Below are 19,120 nucleotides of genomic sequence, written 5' to 3'. Positions count from 1 at the left end.
CCCTTGCTCTCAGGGCCCCGCCCCTGCTCTCAGGGCCCCGCCCCTGCTCTCTCAGGGCCCCGCTGGGCAGGGCTGCACCTGCGCTGCTGCGGGAATGGCATCTGCCTTGCCCAGCTGCTCATGATCCACACACCAGCCACACGATGCCAAGGTGACCCCTGCTATCAGATGTCCGGGCCTCCGCAGCAAACCGCAACAGGCGGCCAAAGCGCAGGCCTCGCCTGTGGCTGACTCTAGGACTACGGTGGGGGGTCCTGTGACTCGTACCCTCCTGAGCCCCCAGAGGAGTGCCCCTTTGAGATGTGCACCTGCTTCTCTGTGATCCTGCATGGAGGAAGCAGAGAAGGCATGCTGGAGGCGAAGTCTTCACCAGTCTTCTGAGGCTAATGCTACACCAGACTGGCCAAGTTGTAGGAAAAGGGCTGCCGTGGGGCCAAAGTCTGGGCATAGCAACACCCTCCCACTAGCCGTGGAAGGGGTGGCGTGAGACCTAGCCAGACCCACGGTGAGCCCATGCATGCAGTGGCAGGACAGGACTCACTGTTTCTGTAGGCAGGGACCTTGCCATCTGCTACGCAATGGAATTAAACTTGGTGTGAGACTCAGAAAGAACAGCCGATGTTCAAACCACAGCACTGGGTCATTTGTAAGTTTTATTGGGCTCCGTTCTGGAGGCCAGAATGTCTAACATAGCACTGATGCCTGGCAGGGGCCTCCTGCCACACTGCTGTATGTCGCAGGCTCTGCAGGCTGCTAGCTCCCGCTTTTTTCTCCTGATGGAGCCCCTGATGCCATGTGGGGACCGTCCCCCGTCACCTCCCCAGGGCTCTGCGCACATGTGCTAACACAACCGACACACCAACAGACCTATCCACCTTCAGCAAACAGCTGTGCCAGGCTCCGACACCGACGCCACAGACCCCTGGAAACAGTGGCACCCACAGCCCCAGTCCTGCGAACCACTGTAAGTGCCCCCTTGGGGTCTCCAGGGTGGCTGGCCATGCCCCACCCTGCTCTCCCAGCCAGAAAGCTGCCCTGGGACCACCTCCAAGCCCAGAACGGCATGCAGGACACACAGAAGCATGGCCTACCCAGCCCGGCATGGCTTTCCCTGGTCTCCTGCCTCACTCATCCTGCAGTGGGGAGCCCAGGGGACCACCCCGCACCCACGAGGATGCTGTGTCACAGCAAGTGCCCAGCAGCTCGAGTGGCCTCTGGAGCTGGCACAGCTCCCTCCTGTCATGCGAGGTCTGTGCCCGTGCTGCTCTGGGGCTGAGGGGATGCTATTGTAGAGGCCACAGCTTCCCCCTCCCTGTCCTTCCCGAGCTCTGCCTTCTCATAAGCACAGAAACTGTTCCTACTGGGGAGTGCAGGGCACACTTCCACACACATCTACTGTGCGTGAGGCAGCCAGGTAATCACGTTTCCCTCTCCTTAAGTGGGACCATTTTTCCACAAGGAAGATGCTTAAATCCCCTCTTGGAGCTATTTTGAAAAATAAACCATGACTTGTAGCTTTTGAGGTCCTTGCCCTATCCTGTTCCTGTCTCATTTGGGTGGGGCCACATGGATAGGTGAAAACCCCACATGCCCGCCATGGAATGTCACTCAGCCCCATGAGGAGTCCTGTCGTTTCCAACAGTGTGGATGTGCCTGGAGCACATCAGTCACAGGAAGACCAGTCCTTAGTCCTCTGCATCAGGCAATGGAGCTGCTGCCCAAGACCCCAGCTGCAAGGTGGCGGAGGGGTAGGCAGGGAGGCCAGGCCCTGCAGAGGCGGCTGCTATGGAGGAGGTGGTAGGCCTCAGGCCCACAGTGCAGGGCAGGGTGGTATTCACAGCGGTTTGTTAGGGTTTGAGGAAGAACTGGGAGAGGCGCTCTGAGAGGCCCAATGCTGCAGTGTGGTCAGCGTTTGGGGTGGAAATGCCGGTCGCTCTGCTGCTATCTGCTAGTGTGCACACAGGCATCCTGCCATTGTGTCCACAGGCCGGCCGGAGGGGCTGCAAGGCCTGCCTCCTCCTTCCCCCACCTAAGGGCCCTTGAGTGCCTCACCTCCTCAAATTAAGCTCGAGGAGCAAGGCCTTGGATCAGGGGCAGCTTTGGAGCCTGCTTGGCCTGTGCCCCCCTCTACTCCAGGGCTGGGCAGCTGGCAATTCGGTGCTTCTGTCTCACTCCTGGGTAAAGCTGGGTGGTACCACCAGCTACCTGGGATGGGGACTGCCAGAGGAGGTGGGGACAAGGGCCTATATGCTGAAAGGGACCCAGACAGGCAGCCATACTGCCTCTCAAGGACTGCAGCCTTTTGCCAGGGCCTGGGCAGCAGGGAAAAGATGCAAACAGACTCTGACAGTGGAGTGCATGGCGCAGGCTGCAGGTATGTCCTGGGTGACACGGCTCCACTCTGGTGGGCCTCTGGCCCCAGCAAGGGACTCACAGGCCCTCCTACATCAGCCGCTTCATGCGCCGGTTGTGCTTGTCTGTGGTCAGGGTGGCGTGCTCCACGGCAGTGGTGATGCCCTCCAAGGCTGCGTCCTGTCGCTCCAGCTCTGCCTCAGTGTCTAGCGCTAGCCCTTTCAGCTTCCGGAGGATCTGGGTAGAAGCACAAAGATAGCAGAGGCAGCCTCTGTCCATGCTAGCAAATGCGTGCCCTTCCCTTCAGGAGCCTATGGAGCAGTGCCAGGGCAAGGCCTCAGTGCTCAGGGCCACCCTGTGGTCCTGGCTGCAGGTGCCCACCAGCCACCAGCCCCTGGTGCCCTCCACCTGTGGCCCCTTCCTCATGGGAACTGTCTCAGGCATGGTGTAGGGTGCTCCCACTCCTGCCCCTGCAAGGTGAGAGAAACAAGACTGGACAGGAGAAGCAGGGCCCTTTCTCTGGATGTGTGATCAGTACACACACACACACACACGCACACACACACACACACACACACCCCACCTCACACAGACACAGACACAGATGCAGGACCTAGTGACATCAGTGCTTCTTATGCCTCAGCACAAAGCAGCCTTGCGCCTGCAGTGACACTAGCCAATGGCTCCAGGAAGTGCAGCATAGACTCCAAAAGCAGCAGGGTAGTGGTGACACACAGGTGGCTGCACCACACGCCATCCTGATGTCAGAACCTCCTGTCCGCTGCACAGAGCTGGCTGCAGGCAGTGCTGTGTGACTGTGGCACCTCTGGGTGGGTCTCCCTAGCCTTGGAGGCCTCGAGGTGAGACCACATAGTACACACTGGAGCAGGGCCCTGGGCTGGTGGGGCACATGGTGCTGTGTACACCACAGAGTCCTTCTCAGCTCTGCAGAACTGCACCCCTGTGTGGCTGCTGTAACACGAGGCCTGGGCTAAACCTGAACAGACAAAAGGAGAAGCGCTATAAAGCAGCAGCAACGACAACCACTGTGATGGGGGCAAGCACCCTCAAGAGCAGCACTAGCACATTTCTCAGGGCTGTCTGGAGAAACAGCCTGCTGCCATGCATGTGCTTTGGAGTCACCACCCGGCTCTAGGGACAGCTCTGGACTCTAGGATCCTGACTTAGCAGAGCAGCCGTGGCTGCGCCCACCACCGAGAGCAGGGCTGCTGTGCGCGATGCCTGTGGCTTCCGGGCTCACGCACAGGAGCTCCATTCACCTCAGCGAGAGCAGTGATCCTGACATCAGAGGAGGAGCTCAATGCCAGCCAGCCTCACCCTGACAGGGAGACCTTCACCCTTGCCTGCAGCATCCGACCAACAAGCAACAAAACAGGGCCTGACCTCCATCCTGACATTAGGCAGAACAGGCCTATGAACGGCAAAACCCACAGCTGCATGAGGCCTGCAAACTCCGCAGGGCCGGAAGCGCCGCCTGCAGGCGGGGGTCACAGACTCCCCCGTGGTGGATCGTCGGCACTGAGTCATCACTGAGAGCCTGGCCCGTGCTCTGGAAAGTATCAGCAGGGTCAGCAGCCCCAGGGGTGGTGGGTGACCTCATACAGTAGGTCTTTTCCATCTCCTGCGCTGATGACCTCACATGGCAGCTGCCCAGACAGCACCATCAAAAAGAAAATAAAGCCCAGCCCACAGCCATGGGAGATCAGGCCCCCCTGCCACTCTCTCTTGTTGGACTATTTTCTCATTCACTCCACTCCTGGTGAGGTAGGAAGGCTGTCTTGCCAGGAACTGCAGGAAGGGATGGCCTCTGCCACCCAGTAGTGTCACCTGATGTCCCCTGACAAGGCCCCCCAGCCTTAGCTGGGCAGGCCACACACAGCCCTGGCAGCTCCTCTGCTGTCTCTAGCACCCCGTCACTCTGAAATGTGATCGCGTTTACAGCCACGCGTCGTGTCTCGTTCCAGCCCGAGAAGGGCCCGTGAATGACTTGCTGAGTTCACAGGCCCATCTGTGTGTGTACGCTCTGTGATGTTCCCACGACGACGCAGTCTCCCGCTGGGCCAGGCTGTTCTTAAGTGACATGTGACTGCTGACACGGAGATACACTTCTGGGCGTGAGGCTCCAGCCTACACACTGCAGCCTCTGCACATGAGAAAGCCGGGCTCCAGCCACACTACCTGTGGGGGGCCAGGCCCTGCCAGATCCTGGGCACCATTAGCCTTACTTTTCTCTTAAAGACAAGAAGGCAGGGAGGGAACAGTGTGCATCACGGGTGCATGAGGGGCTGAGACCCCTCCTCTGCAAAGCCCAGGTCTACAGCAGTGAGTGACCTGGCGGGCGTTCCAGAGTAGGGCACTCGGCCTCCATCGTCCTGTTTTGCCTCACACCATGTCCACATACTCTCAGAAAAGAGAAATATGAGATTACAGCGCATGACTGCACATGATGTGTTCTGGCTTTTCATTCTCCAATCTTTCTAGACAGAGGCTGAGAGTCGCCAGCGCTATGCGGTGCACCCAAGCACCGCTCCACCCTCGTCACACATGCTACCTCAGCCCGCCCTCACAGACTGCTTCACAGCAAGTGCTGGACACCGCCCTGACTCGAGCCTCTGGGCTCAGGCAGCCCCAGCAGTGAGGCTTGCTGACTCACTGCAGGGAGGACCTCGTGAAAACCTGCAAGAAAGATTCAGACTAATAGTATTTGGACAGGATATCGTGTCTGCATCTTGTACTATGAATAACCACTAAGAAGATAACAATATGCATTGTATTAATTATTGAAACTGTCTTATTAAAATTAAAAAAAGAAAGAAAGAAAGAAACTGTACACCCCTAGAACTGGGACGAGAGCCTCCCAAATCCGGAGGAGGCCCGACACAGCCAGGGACCCAGAGCATCTGCAGAGCTGTCTGCATTAAGAACAGCATGATCAACACCCACAGACCAGGAGTGAGAAGGGGATGCATCCAGGACCTGAGATTCAAGAGTCAACCCAAACAGTGACATGAGTCTCCTCACCATTGCAGTGTGCTTGCTGACTGGACGGAAGCTCAGTGAAGCACACTTGCAGGTGTATCTGGCTGGCCAGGGGTGTGTGAGCTCAGGGAGTCCTTGCTGGCCACTTCCTGCTCTGCTTTCTGTGGCCATGCCCTCCAGGAATGATGCTCTCGCCATGAAGCCACTGCTCACGCTGAGCCTCCTTTTCCTGCAGACTGTGTGTGTCCTATTGCAGTGCGGAACAGCCAACTGACAGGCAGGAATGCTGGGGAAGCCAGGACGGCAGGCTCCACCCAGCAAACATTATCATGAGGGTGAGTAGGCAGGTGCCAGCCATGTGTGAAGGCGGGCTATGAGGCCAAGAGGCCACAACCTACAAGGGCCATCTCTCTGACAGAGATGTCCTGTGTCCCTGCACATCTACCTCTGACTCTTAAGCTAAGTGGTCCAAGTGAACTGCTCTTTTTCTATGCACAGTGAGTCTGCAGCTCAAGTAGGGATCTGCACACCCTGTGGCTTTGCCTACTGAGCAGAGTAGTGACATGGATAGCCAGCCACTGTTAGGGTCTTATTCCCAACTTCCCTAACAATGGCTGGTTTGGGATACTACAAGTAAAGGTTGGATGCTATTCACCCTTTGATTTGGAAACAATCCATTGATTTTTGAGCCTTAAAAATAGAAATCATTTCAAACAGCCTATTAAGAACCTTGGTCTGGCTGCCAAAATGCACTTGAAATTAATTAATACTGAAAAATTGAAAAGAGGTCTTTATAGCTATTAGATCAGCAGACAAAGAAAATGACTACATTAACCTTCAAAGCACCAGTGCCTCTGGAATGCTGGTGGCCTTTTTCCTTTAAGAGAGGCTGAAGTAATTAAATAGGCCGTGCACATTCCATGCAGCAGGAGATGGAAAGAATGGGACTCATGAAGTCTGGCCAAACCCAGGAACAGTTGTTGCTCTGTGGTCCAGGATGACAAGCTGTCTGGTCGTCAGCACCAATGTTGCCAGCCTCGCAACACCCAGGGCCTCCCCACAAGCCCTGGCTAGCTGCAAGTTGAGGACTGGCTTCACGACGGATGCTGCCCAAGTCCCTGGCACACTGAGAAACACACGGTCACCAGGAAACAGCACCTATGTGGGAACTACCCGGCTACACGCACTGCAGGCTACAGAGAAAGAGAGCAACAGTGCACACAACACGGGCAGGACAGAGATGCATATGATGTGAGCAGGGGCACTCAGGGCACTTCAGCTTGGGGGTAGTTGGCAGGTGGCAAGTGCCGCTCTCCACAAGCAACAGAACTGGGCTCCCTCAGCATCTGTGGCAGAGAAGTGGGGGCAGCCTGGGCAACTCAGGTGGAACTGGAGACATAGCTGAGCACACCAAGTCCACCAGGGTTCCCAGGGCCACTCTCCTCCTCCATGACCCCAAGGAAGGCTCTGGGCCCTCTGACCTCCCCATCTCCCAGGGCCCCAGAGGATATGGGGAACAACAGCCCACCTGCAGTGGGACACACTGCCGGGTGTGCCTCAAGAACAGACGTGCAGAGCTCAGCCTCCCACTTGCCCGTGTGGAGAGGCAGGAAGCAAACCATGGAGATCTTGTGTACTGAGGCCATGTGGCGTCCCAGCCAGACAGCAGCTGCACATACATATCATCCAGGGCCAGGCTGTGTGTCTGCGGCCTGTCACATGCAGCACCCAAGACCACAGGACCCAGGGGAGGGGACACCCCATACTCCCAAGGCACAGCCAGGTGCAAGCAGCTGCCCTGCACAATCTGCCCTCCAGCCAGGACCCTGAGCATGCCTGTACAGCGCTCACGCCTCAGAGGGGGGCAGCAGGCTGGCTGCCCTCTGCAGTGCTATGCTGACTCACCTGGAAACAGAATTCTCCTGCAGGGAGAAATCAGCAGCCATTTAGGAACAGAGCTGGTGAGGACCAAGCTGTCTGCAGCTCTTAACAGTTCTGCCAGGCAGCAATTCTGCACTGTGGCAGGGTGAGAGGGTGAAGTCCTCATCCACAGTGAAGCAGGGTCAGTGTGGCCCACCCCTTCTAGTCCTCACAGCTGCACTGTTTGGAGCCCCTGGCAGGAGGGACCCCAGCTGTAGTCCCCATGCAGAGGGGACTCAGACAAGAAGGCAGGCTGGGTCTGCGGGAGCCGTGGGCTGCACAAATGGGTGGCACTCGCCCCTCCTGGCTGCCAGTCTCACCAGGAACAGCACTGGACAGCAAGGCCCGGTCTCTCCAGCAGTCCCTGACGCTCCCAGCCTCCAGCCCGACATGTGAGGCACCCATGAAGACAGCCAGGGCTTGGGAGAGCTCTGCACCCTCGCAGCCCTCACAGAGGGTGCCCTTCCCTTGGGAGACCTGCACTGCACATGTGGCGGCTCAGGACTGGAAACACAGGAGACAGCTGACCCCACCTCAGCGGGTGGATGCCTGCACTCTCTCTTGCACAGCCCATCTCTTCACACCCAGACATGCAGGAGGCCTGGTTGGGCGTGAGGGAGACCAGCTCAGCACTCCAGATGGGACAGAGGCCAGCGCCGTGCCCACAACACTGAGCCCCTCCCACCCTTCTAATATCATTCAGTAGGGCCCCCAATGACCTGCTTTCTAGTCCAAAGGCAAAGCCACACCGCCTTTGCTATTTTCAAGCTAACAAACAGATGCCAATAGCAACAGAAAATCTACTCAGATCATTAAGAAAACTGGAAATCGGTAGGACTACAAAACTTACAGAAAACAGCCCAACTTGGCAAGCAGTGGATACGTGGTGCAAACGGGCTGCTGCTCTACTGTCTCCGGGATACTTCTGATGACACACATGCGCAGGCTGTGCCTGCACAGCCAGTGCTCAGTGCTGTAGGGGCTACCAGCGGGGTCCTCTAACTCACACAGGCCAACACCACCTGCGGCAGACAGCACCACCCACGGTGGGCTCCCTCCGATGCCCCTGCCTCAGATGCTACCACAAGCCCAGGCTGTCTCCCCTGGGGTTCTGATTCCCACCCTGCTGCCAAGCGGGGTCTCCTCATCCCCTCCTTGAGATGGATGCCCCTCACCCCATCACAGGGACTGGGCCAGGGAACGCTTGCCCTGTCAGGACTGTGTCAGGCTGCAGGCAAGTGCTCAGGGCTGGTATGGGGAGGCTGGGCTTCCTGCCCTCCCTGGCCCCACCCTGCCCATGTCCAGATCCCAGGAAGCCCTAAGCCCTGGCCTTGCGGTTTTGGAAGCTTCTTGATGAGGGCAGGACTGAGTTGCTGGGCCATGGAGGTCGGCTGGATGCTCAGTTCTTCTGCCCTCCTGGAGGCCGGGTGGGGCTGGGAGTCCCAACCCTGGGACCCTGCCTTGGTCTTCTTGGGGCAGCCTGTGCTGAAGCTACCTGGGCTGGCTGGTAAGCGGCAGGCTCATTAGTACACGTGTGTCCCAGAGCACAGGATTTGGGAACTATGCACCAAACCCACATTTCAGGATACATGATAGCCTGCAGCATGCACCAGTGCCGGGCGAGCAACAGCCTGAGTCTCAGTGACTCACAGAGTACAAAACAGGAGGAAGCACCTTCTCTTGAGCACAGTGAAACAAACTAGCAACCTGGAACATTCACAGACAGGCAGAGACACTAAGCAGCAGCTCTTCACCAACCAGCAGGAGTCAGTAAATTCTGTGAGACGAAGGAAAATGAAGACAAAGCACACAAAGTGACCCTGGGACACAAGGGCTCGGACAAAGATATCAGTATGACACAGCGCCCTGGCAACGCCGGGGAGAAAGCAGGGGTGCCGGGCCCACCCTCCGGAGCACCCCCAGATCCAGCACAGGAGCCTCGTCAGCTGGCCAGGGCACTGCTGAGCGCACACGGCTTTCCCTGGCCCAGCAGGATGCCTGTGTCTACTAGCTGGCCAAGGGAGAAAGCCTCCTTAGCTGGCCACAGGAGAAAGCAGGGGTGCTGGGCCCACCCTCTGGGAGCACCCCCAGATTCAGCACAGGAGGCTCCTCATTTGGCCAGGGCACCGCTGAGCGCGCACGGCTTTCCCTGGCCCAGCACGGTGCCTGTGTCCACTAGAGCCACACTGTGCCCACCCTTGGCACCTGGAGCTGCAAGGCAAGACAGAACCAAAGAGCGTGCCAAAAACCACGGGGAGCAAGGTCTGTGCAGAGGAAGGGATCCCACTGGTGCAGGGGGCCCCAGAGACTTCAGGGAGGCAATGGGAACCCGAGAACCATCAGTGAATTCCATGCAGCTTCCGGAGTGAGACCAATGTAGCAATAATCAGCTGTTTCTACAGGGTGACAACAAAACCTAGGAAGGGAAGTTGGGAAAATACTTGCACTTCAGATGGCAGCCTCTGAAGAATAGCAGTTTATCCAATACGGTAAACTTGGGTACTGACAATACAAAATATTTCTGAAAATTAGAGAGTAAGTAAGTGGGAGGACAGGCTGCGTTTCTAGGCCACAGACTTTATGCTGTAACAGCTATTGCAATTCCTAAGCATTTCTAAGGTTGAAAAAGCTGATCCTCAAATTTTTGTAGAACCACGGACCCAGGGCCTCCAAAATAATTTGGAACTAGAAGTAGCAGGAAGATTTACACTTCCCAGTTTCTAAGTTTCCTAAAGATCTGCAGAAGCGGGGCTGGTGAGATGGCTCAGTGGTCTAAAGCACCTACTTAGAACAAGCTTAGCTAAAGCACAGGGACCACGGTTCAAACCCCCAGCACCACATGCCAGCCAGCCTCGCCCCCAAGTGGGCTGAGCTGGCCACACACACACACACACACACACATAAATAAAAAAAAAAAAAAAAGAGATGGGCCACAGGGCCTTTGAGGACAAATCTGGTTCCTTCCTTGTCTCTAGTCTGCTGCTGTGAGGTGAGTGCTGCCCTCTGCTACCCCTTACACCATGCTCCTGCCTTGGAGCCACCAACCAGGGACTGAACCCTCCCAAACCGTAAGCCAGATGAATGCCTCTATGATTTCCCAAAAGGCAAGCAAATGCAAAGTCAGGGAGGGCATCACTTTCTTAGCTCCCCAGTCAGCAGAGCACCCCATCTAGCCTCCAAGGCAGGTGGATGTGGGGCTGGTGTGGCCTCCCAGGGGGCTTCGCTCTCCTCTGTGCTGCTCCTGAGGTAACCGGCTTCCACTGCACCCAGCAGATGACTTAGTTTTCCTTTTAAGTTCTGTGTCTCTTGCTTACTATTTGTGACAATGCTGTGGTACATTAAGTAATGGTCAACTCAAGTGGGAACCCTCAGCTGAACTGGGCCAGCGTGGCTCTGGGTATGGAAGACCCACCCGAGGACAGCTGCTAGAATAGCGTAAAAGGAAAATGGGAGGGGAAGACGGAGTGCTGTTGATTTTCCTCAGGAAGCTGGTATTTTCGGTGCTCTTCCTTCAGAGGAGCTCTGGCTGCTGTCTTCTTTGGGAGAGCTTCAATCCTCATCTTCACCTTAGATGTGGTCTCTTGGCTTCAAGTACAGATCTCAGCCTTGTAGTGCAGGTGCTTTCCCTGTCAGCACAGGCTTTCTAGCTTCCAGCACTGGCCCTGGGGCCTTTCTGGTGCAGATCCTTGCTGGGACTTAGACAGCCACTGCCATGGGCTGCAAGCTGTCCCCCGGATCCTTCAGGTTTTAGTGCACAGAAAGACATCGGCAGCCTTCTACATCTGACTCTAGTAATCACTGACTAGTATAAGTGTTGTCCCTGGCAGAGTGAAGGGCACACAAAGTTCAAGACAGGACGGCAGCTTCCTGTGACCACAGCCGCGGCCCTGACTCTCTCCGGGCCAGGCCTGGAGAGGAGGGAGCCTCCTGCTGATGGGAGTGCCTGCCCTCTCCAGACCTACAGCAGTGATGCAGCATCTACACCACGCCCAGACTGGTGTAGTGTGGCTCTAGTGCACACTGCAGCTGCGCTCAGAGGTATATGCTGGGACAGCCTGGGCCCTGCCAGACCAGACCCGCGGGCGGGCTGCCTTCAACCCCCGCTCCTCCTGCGCCAGCCGCAGTGACGTGGCAGATGGAGGCCTCAGACCATGAGAGGGGGCTGCAGGCACCCACGTGCTGCACTCCTGTCCCCACACAGTTTCAGCCACCTCCCCTGTGCCCCAACTGCAACTGAAATCACCAGGATACATCTCAAGGAATGGCATTAACAGCAGTTGCCACCAAAACCACAGCTGGATGGAGGAGGATTTCTTGGATTTTTGTTTCTCCACAAATTTAACTCTTTCCTTCTTTGGCCTGAGCTTTAGCTGTACTGCCACAAATTCTTCTCCAAATACAAAACATGTGTCTCTTGGTGTAAAATGAGGCCAGCCCTCCTGACCCATGTAGCCCTCTCCCTGCCCCCAGCCCAGCCTGCAAGACCACCAGGACCTGGTGGTCCGAGGCCCCATCCTGACCCATGGGGACAGTCTGGGAGAGCCCAGTCACCAAGGCACCCACTCCACCACAGCTCTGTGTGCTCCTCCTGACATCTGTTTACCTTGCTCCTGGCTGATTCCTTTTGTAGTACCGGGGTGGAACTCAGGGCTTTTGCACTCAGCTACACCCCAAGGCCTTTCTCTCTTTTATTTTGACAGGGTCTCAGTTGCTATGCTGGGACGACAGGCGTGTCATGACACCCAAGCCGTGCTGGCTGCCCAGGTACAGGATGGCAGAGACTGGGATTTAGGGGCTAGGAAGGCCCCTCCAACCACAGCCAGATTTGAGTGACAGGGAAGGCACTCCCCTTCCTCTATGAGTGCAGCTGCTCCTTCAGCCTAAGTACCCCTGGCCAGACCCTGCAGTAGTCGGCTGTGAACCCAGGTCTCTCCCGCTGCCCCTGGACCCAGGGGCAGGTGCTGGCGAGTGTGAATGGACCTGCAGAATGTGCTGCTCAAGCTCAAGCACATATCCTGTCTGCACACGACTGAGGCAGACCAGGGGTAAAGTGCCAAAGACAAATGTTCTTCCCTAGATGGGAGCCAAGCTCAGAGCACGGGGTCTGTGAGACTGGAAGACGAGTACCGTGTCAGTCTCTACACAGGCTCAGCAGGCTGCTGTTGCTCTGCCCCAGTGGATACAGGCAGCGCCTCCTCGCGGGGTCTCAGGATGCCTAGATGCGGACATATGTGTCTGAGGGGCCAGGGCTAAGCTGGGCACCTCTGCGAGTCTTGGCTGAGTGCAGGAGGGCACGTGTCATTGGGAGGACAGGGTACACCCGAGACACAGGAGGGACCACTCTTCTTTTTAAGGTGATATTCAAGACAGGACGGTAGCTTCCTGTGAGCACAGCCGCTGCCCTGCGGCAGCCTGTGGTGGGGCCGCAGTCCTCTGGCCCTGACCCTCTCTGGGCCGGGCCTGGAGGAGAAGGAGCCTCCTGCCGATGGGAGTGCCTGCCCCTCTATCTAGTAAAGACACACACAGAAATATCTGTAAGTGAAGTGCTATAATGGCCGGGTACTGCTCCAAAATGATACAGGAGAAAACAGCATTACACTGTCAGTAAGACTACAGAAGACTAGTGAAAAACACCCACGTCAAACATGGAAATTTCAACGTTCTGGGGAAAAGCTTAAGCCTCCTCCAGAACACAGCTCTGAGCAAGCCAGTGCACACTCAGGCATATGGACACACACAGGCACACGTAGGACACACACATGCAGCATGTACATAATGCACAGTGCATACAGCACCCAGCCCACACAAGCATGTGCACACACACATGCACAGGCCAGTTCTGCCAGCTGAGCGAGTTTCACGGCCGAGTGCAGCACCGAGTGGGCAGCCCTTCCTTTTCTCCTTCAGGGTTGGGGACCGTGGCCTCCATTCCCCCCAAGGAGGCAGGCCAGACTTACCTGGGTCAGCTTCTGGGCATCGTCCTCAGGAAGCAGCGGCTGGGCCTTCTGTGGCTGTGGCCACCTGCCCTCTTGGCCTCCTGTGGGCACAACACAGCCCATGAGCCCGGATGCTGGAACGGAAAGCTGAGGTCAGCGGTGATGTTTTTCAGAAGGCAAAACCACACACAAGTGCTTGGAACTTCACAGGGCAGTCAAGCCTGCTGCGGGTGCTGGCCTGGCTGCATGTCTGGGTCCACAACTCCTGAGCGTCAGCTCTGTGGACCCCCATGACTAACTTTGTCTTTCTAAAGAACAGCCCTTTACCCAGCAGTGACTGACTCTATCTAAGGAAAAGAAAAGTAAAGATGTGGACTACAAAACCCAGAATCACTGAACTGTGGTGGAAGGCCCATAAAACACATCACCAGGAAACTGCAGGATGGCTGAGCTGCTCCACAGGGCACTGCGGCTCACAGAGCACAGGAAAGGGCCAGCCTTGGGCCAAACTCCACTGCGTGTGCCCGCCGGCTGTGGGGTGAGCTGCAGCTGTCCAGTGTCTCCCAGGTTCAGGCTTCGGCCTCGCTGAATGCCTGCACCCAGGATAGGGCAGGGCTGCGGAGGGTGCCAAGTGCACAGTGAGGCAGGGCTCCTGGTGGCTATTGCAGAGTGCCTCCTGCCCAGTACCCAGCAGCTCCAATTGCACCCAGGCTTGCCTTCTCTGTAATGCAGGCTCTGTAAATGACGACGCAGTACTGACCAGGCAGTGAGGAAAGGGAAGGTGCTGCGCCTCCAGGCCTCTTTCCTGGGCCACAGGATGGGACACTGTGGCTTGTAGGCCCTGCTGGACACACCAGGAAGGGAAGCCCTGCCCCAGGAGAGGGCAGAAGGCACCTTGCTGGCCTGAAGGCAGAGCTGTGCTAGTCAGCACACACCACGCTGACCAGCAGGCTGCCCCGTCTTGCCCAGGAAAGGGATTAGGCACACGCCACCCCTACTCTCCTGACCTCCTGCAGATGATCTCATGGCCACTTCCTGGCCCTGTCCAAGATGCCTTCAAGTGGGCAGGGTGAGGAAGGCAGGCCAGCCAGGGGGCAGGGAGGCCCTCTGGCACTACACCCCTCTGTGCCTCTTGGCTTCTGAGCTTGCACATGCAGGAAACTGCCTTGGGACTTATCTCTGGGACCACTGCTCTCCTGTCCTGTTCTTGAAAAGCAACTGACTGCTGCTCTCTGCCTCTGTCCAGCGCTGGTCCTACAGAGATCCCCACACAGCCCTCAGGCCCTCCACAGGACAGCAGGCCCTAGCACAAGATGCTGCAGAGATCAGGAGGAGCAGGGATGCCTGCTTCACGTGTGGGCAACAGCAACCCCTCTGTTGGCCTGTGGCTCCCAACTCTGTGCACGTCCTTGGTGGGGCCCCCACTGCCTGTGCACCTCCACAGTTGGAACCCTGCACCCACCAGACAGTACTCCTCACCACGGAGACTGAGGAGGTGATGCGTGCCACAGTGGCAGGTGGCCAGGGCGCTGCTGCTTGGTCCCAGGGCATTTGGAGATGGCTGAGGAGAGTGACCATGACCTCACCTCCCAGGAAGGAGCCCTGGGAACATGCTGAGCAAGGGACCCTGACAGGGGTGTGTGCTGGCCTTAGGAGAGCCACCTGCTGGGCAAAGCTGCACTGCGACTGCACACCTGTCCACATAAGAAGGGGGGCAGGGAAGAAGGAACGCTCCTGGGCAGCTCTCTCCTGGTGGCTTCCTGGCCAAGCAGGTATCCCAGCAGGGCACCTAATGCCACAGGACATGGGTGGGGCCTGGGACAGCACCAAACACCCCAAGCCTACAGACCCAGCAGCTCAGGACATTCTGAGCACCAAATTGGTGAAAAGCCCATACAGCGAGCCTGGCTTCCATGCATGCTGTCAGCACTGCTATGAACCATCACAGACCATGTGCAGCGGTGTGCACGGAACAAGCCCTGTGCTCAGATCTGGGCCCTTCTCAAGACATCCGCAGCCTACACAGACACACCAGCATCCGGAGGCCCATACTCAATGTCCATACGCACCTCCCCTCACAGGTCTGAGGGGCTAAGCAGAGCCTTGGCAGCCTGCAGGGGCCTCCTCATCCTCCATCCATGCCGGACCTCACAAGCCACTCCTGCTGCAAAGCCCTGCGGGCGTGGTGACACTGCCCCCATGTGGCTGCAGCAGGTAGTACCTAAGTCGGCACTTGTGCCAACTCTAGACAGCGGAGGGTCAGCGAGGCTACAAGGCACAGCCCTGCACCATACAGCCCTTCGGAGCACCCAGAGCATGAAGGCTGCTCACGCCACCTCCTACCTCCCCTGTTCCTCATCTCTTCCTGAAGCCCTGCTCTTGCTCTAACCCAGGATGCTGTGGGCTGTGGCACACCCAGCTGTACCTGGTGCCAGGCTCTGCTGACCGTGACGCTCACACTGGCCCCACACGCAGGGGTAGAGCATGAACAAACACTCTCCACTGCACTGCCATGTTCGCAAAGCCACAAGCCCAACATGCAGTCTCGGGCCTGGAGAGGTCTAGTCAACGCCAGAGTAGGGAAGAGGGAGGGGAGTGCTGAGCGCCAGATGGGCCTGGCACATCCTTCTGCATAGGGTGCCACAGAAGCCCTGTGCTGTGTCCTCACGTGCAGCACGTGTGTCCACAGTGTTCAGTGCTAGCAGCCTGGCCCTGGGGGATGACGGGGTCACGGGCTGAGAGGACCCCGGAGAGTCCTTAGGTTAGAGCGCATCCTTCCAGGTGATGGGTACTGCAAGGGGAGGAGCGGGCCCAGGCGTGCTCTGGCTCCTGGGTCGCAGTGTGCTCTCTTCCTGAGGCTTTTTTCCTGATTTCAGGCCTTGAGCTTCCAACCCAACCAGCTGGAGCCCTCGCCTTTACTCCTAGCTGCTAACACTGCTGTGCTCAGCAGCACAGCCACACTAGGGGACCCTTCTGACTGGCTTTGAGCTACATTCTACTAAAGACTCCCAAGCAATGAACACAAAAGGAGCCAGGTCTAAGCTCCTCTGGCCTTGCAGGACCCAGTTCCAGACCACATCCCCGTGACAGACCTCCCCCGGGGCCCTGCCCCTACGGGTCCTCTGGCCTCCCATGGGCTCCCCCAGGGGAACAAGCTCACAGCACTGGGGTCTCTGACGACCCCAGTACCTAGAGGCTGCCCAGCAGATGACACAGTGGGCCGGCAGCCATACACTGCAGCCGCCCCCCCCCCCCCCGTCTGTGCACAGCCCAGCTGCTCACCTGCTGGTCTTGCCAGGGAAGCTGCTCTTGAACTTGAGAGCAGTGTGGGGTCTCTCAGCTGCTCGACCTTCTCGCTGAATCGCACCTCTAAAACAGGGATGAGCTCCGGCATCCTGGCAGACAGCACGCGGAAAGCCACGTCAGGCTTCCCGGTGCACCGCTGGCAAATGCTCACCTCGTACGGTGAGTGGACCTTAACACTGTCCACCTCTGCCCTCTGGAACCTGTGTAGAAGCATGGCGCTGGCACCATGGATTTCCAGTGCAGACACCAGCACGGTGAGCCTTCCTGGCTGGGTGCGCGACTCTGCTCCGCGGGAGATCACTGCAGGCACTTGGATCACAACCTCGTCCTTCCCACATGGCTCACCGCTGGCCCCAGAGACTGCTCCCCTGGGCTTCACTTCTTCTGGTGTCTTCCAGAGCTTGGAACTAAAAGGCCACCAGGACGGGGACTCCAGTTCTGTCAGCAATCTGAAAAAGCAAAGAAAAACCTGAGCCAGCAGTTAAAGAGTGATGCTTTTTGCATTCTAGAAGACTGCACCAGGATTCCTCAACATTATCACCTATGGCCAGTCTTCCCTAAGGCGCCAGCCAGCAGGCACAGCAGGGCCACCACCTGCACGTCTGAGGTACGGAGCCAGAGGTGCAAGGCATGGCACGCAGTGCCCGGAGGAGCCCAGCGGACAGCACGATGGGCCCAGGGAGCTCTCCTTGGAGCTCCTCTGGCTTCAGGCTCTGGACAGCTGAGTGTGGCATGTTCTACGTCCATGCTGCCTGGCAGGCGAGGAGGCACCTATAGCCATCACACACACTTACAGCGCAACCAGTGCAACTGAGGAGCTGCGTTCTTAGTTCAGTTTGAGCTGCCATGTGGGACAGCACACTCCAAAGGAACCAGCGACACCACCAAGAGCTGTCTTGTTTGAGTCAAAACAAAAGAAGCAAATGAAGGAAGGACAGGAAAGCAAAGGTCAGATGGGGCAGACAGGAAGCACACAGCAAGAGTAAAATGACGCTGACCCACATTTAATATTCACACTGCGTGGACATGGACTGGATACTCTAGACAAAGGGCTGATGGGCGCCCTGAAGGGCCAGTGTAGCTTGTTTCCAAGATGTTCTGTAAAGCATGAAAACACAGATGCATGGAGAGTAAGGGGTTGCACACAGATATACTACACATCATGCTAAAAGCTAAGGAGTACTTCCAGGGGCAGTGCGTGGTCATAAGAGAATCAGCCCAACAGAAAGACTTAACAATACTGTGTGCAAGCACTTAATAACAGGACTTCAAGATTCACCAAGCAGATGGCTCAGCAGAATAAGTGCTTCCCTGGCAAGCACGAGGGCCTGAGTTCAATCCCTGGTTTCGCAAAAAAAAAAAAAAAAAAAAAAAAGATTCACCAAGCAAAAACTGACAAAACTAAGCACTCAGAAGGCTAATGCAGGGAATCACTTTGAGTCCAGGGCCAGCCTGGGCTACAAAATGAGCTCAAGGCCAGCCTGCACTGCATAGTGAAACCCTGTCTCAAAGACAAAAAACAAGCAAACACTAAACAGGGGAACAGATGACCACCGCTACAGGTTTGAACACATTTCTCTCAGTGATGAACTATTTTAATGGGTCTGTTTAAGCAGCTCCCAACTGGCAGTGGTAGAAACATCAGTCAGCAATCACAGAGTGTGCACCGCACCAACCACACAGGAGACACCAGGAAAGGACAACAGTGCCGAGTGCCAGCAGTGGTCTGTCCACGAAGAGAAGGCAGAGGAAGTCAGGAGCTCTGGGCTATCACCCAAGTCCTGAATGCAAAGTAGTCACATATTTAAGTGATACATAGACCCAAAACAAGCAAAAAGGACCTCGGAAAAATTTAAAGTGAGTGAAGATATAATATTAAAAAATGACAAGAAAATGACAGATTTTAGAGAGAAACGCATAGATTTTGGTGTGTTTGTGTGAAAATTTCATTTAAAAAAGGGTTTAAAGTCAGTGATCTAAGCTAGAGTTTGTGCCACAGCTCATTGGCAGGGCACCTGCTTTGCTTAGCATGTATGAGGCCCTGGTTCCACCCCAGCACCACACACATGCGTGCATGAGCACATGCACACATGCACACACACACGCACATACCCCTATCCTAGTGCAAATTAGTTTCAGAAGAAATGAAACACAGGAACCAACAAAACTGAAACCAAAAAATAAATAAATAAATAAATAAAGCGTTACCAAAACCAAAATTTGGGTTTTTGAAGTGATTTTAAAAAATTAAACTAGCACTAACAAGAAATGATCAAAGAAAGAAGAGAAAATACAAATCACCAACATTAGGAATTAGAAAAGTATTCATTACCACAGAGCTTGCAAGTCTTACAGAGCTGGGTGTGGTAGCACACATCTATAATCCTAGCACTAAGGAGGCTGAGGCAGGAGGATCCTTGTAGTTTGAGACCAGCCCAGCCTAGGCTACAAAGTGAGTGTAAGGCCAGCCTGAGATTCATAGAAGACCCTGTCTCAAAAAGACCAAAAAGGGGCTGGGGAGATAGCTCAGTAGAATAAGCACTTCCCTGGCAAGTGCAAGGGCCTGAGTTCAACCCCCGGTTCCAGAAAAAAAAAAAAAAAAAAAA

The 19,120-nt window shown here is 56.2% G+C and overlaps 1 protein-coding gene across 3 annotated transcripts in view; it reads right to left on the bottom strand.

The window, feature by feature from the left end:
• Window positions 1–2,232: 2,232 nt before the first annotated feature.
• Window positions 2,233–19,120, bottom strand: part of Snap47 (synaptosome associated protein 47) — a 34,566-nt gene continuing 17,678 nt past the window's right edge. The window contains exons 3-5 of one of the 3 annotated variants that reach the window (XM_004647503.2): window positions 16,491–16,963; window positions 13,230–13,342; window positions 2,233–2,589 (exon numbers count right to left, since the gene is read on the bottom strand). In XM_004647503.2, the coding sequence (XP_004647560.1) occupies window positions 2,443–2,589; window positions 13,230–13,342; window positions 16,491–16,963 (733 nt within the window). In that variant the 3' untranslated portion in view covers window positions 2,233–2,442. Of the gene's footprint in view, window positions 2,590–2,720; window positions 5,050–13,229; window positions 13,343–16,490; window positions 16,964–19,120 lie in introns of those variants that run through there. The other 2 variants (XM_023707762.1, XM_023707763.1) reach the window with 2 other exon arrangements.

This window comes from Octodon degus, unplaced genomic scaffold, assembly GCF_000260255.1.
Source record: "Octodon degus isolate 3935 unplaced genomic scaffold, OctDeg1.0 scaffold00310, whole genome shotgun sequence".
NCBI classification, from domain to species: domain Eukaryota; kingdom Metazoa; phylum Chordata; class Mammalia; order Rodentia; family Octodontidae; genus Octodon; species Octodon degus.
This window is presented reverse-complemented; position numbering and strand designations above follow the sequence as displayed.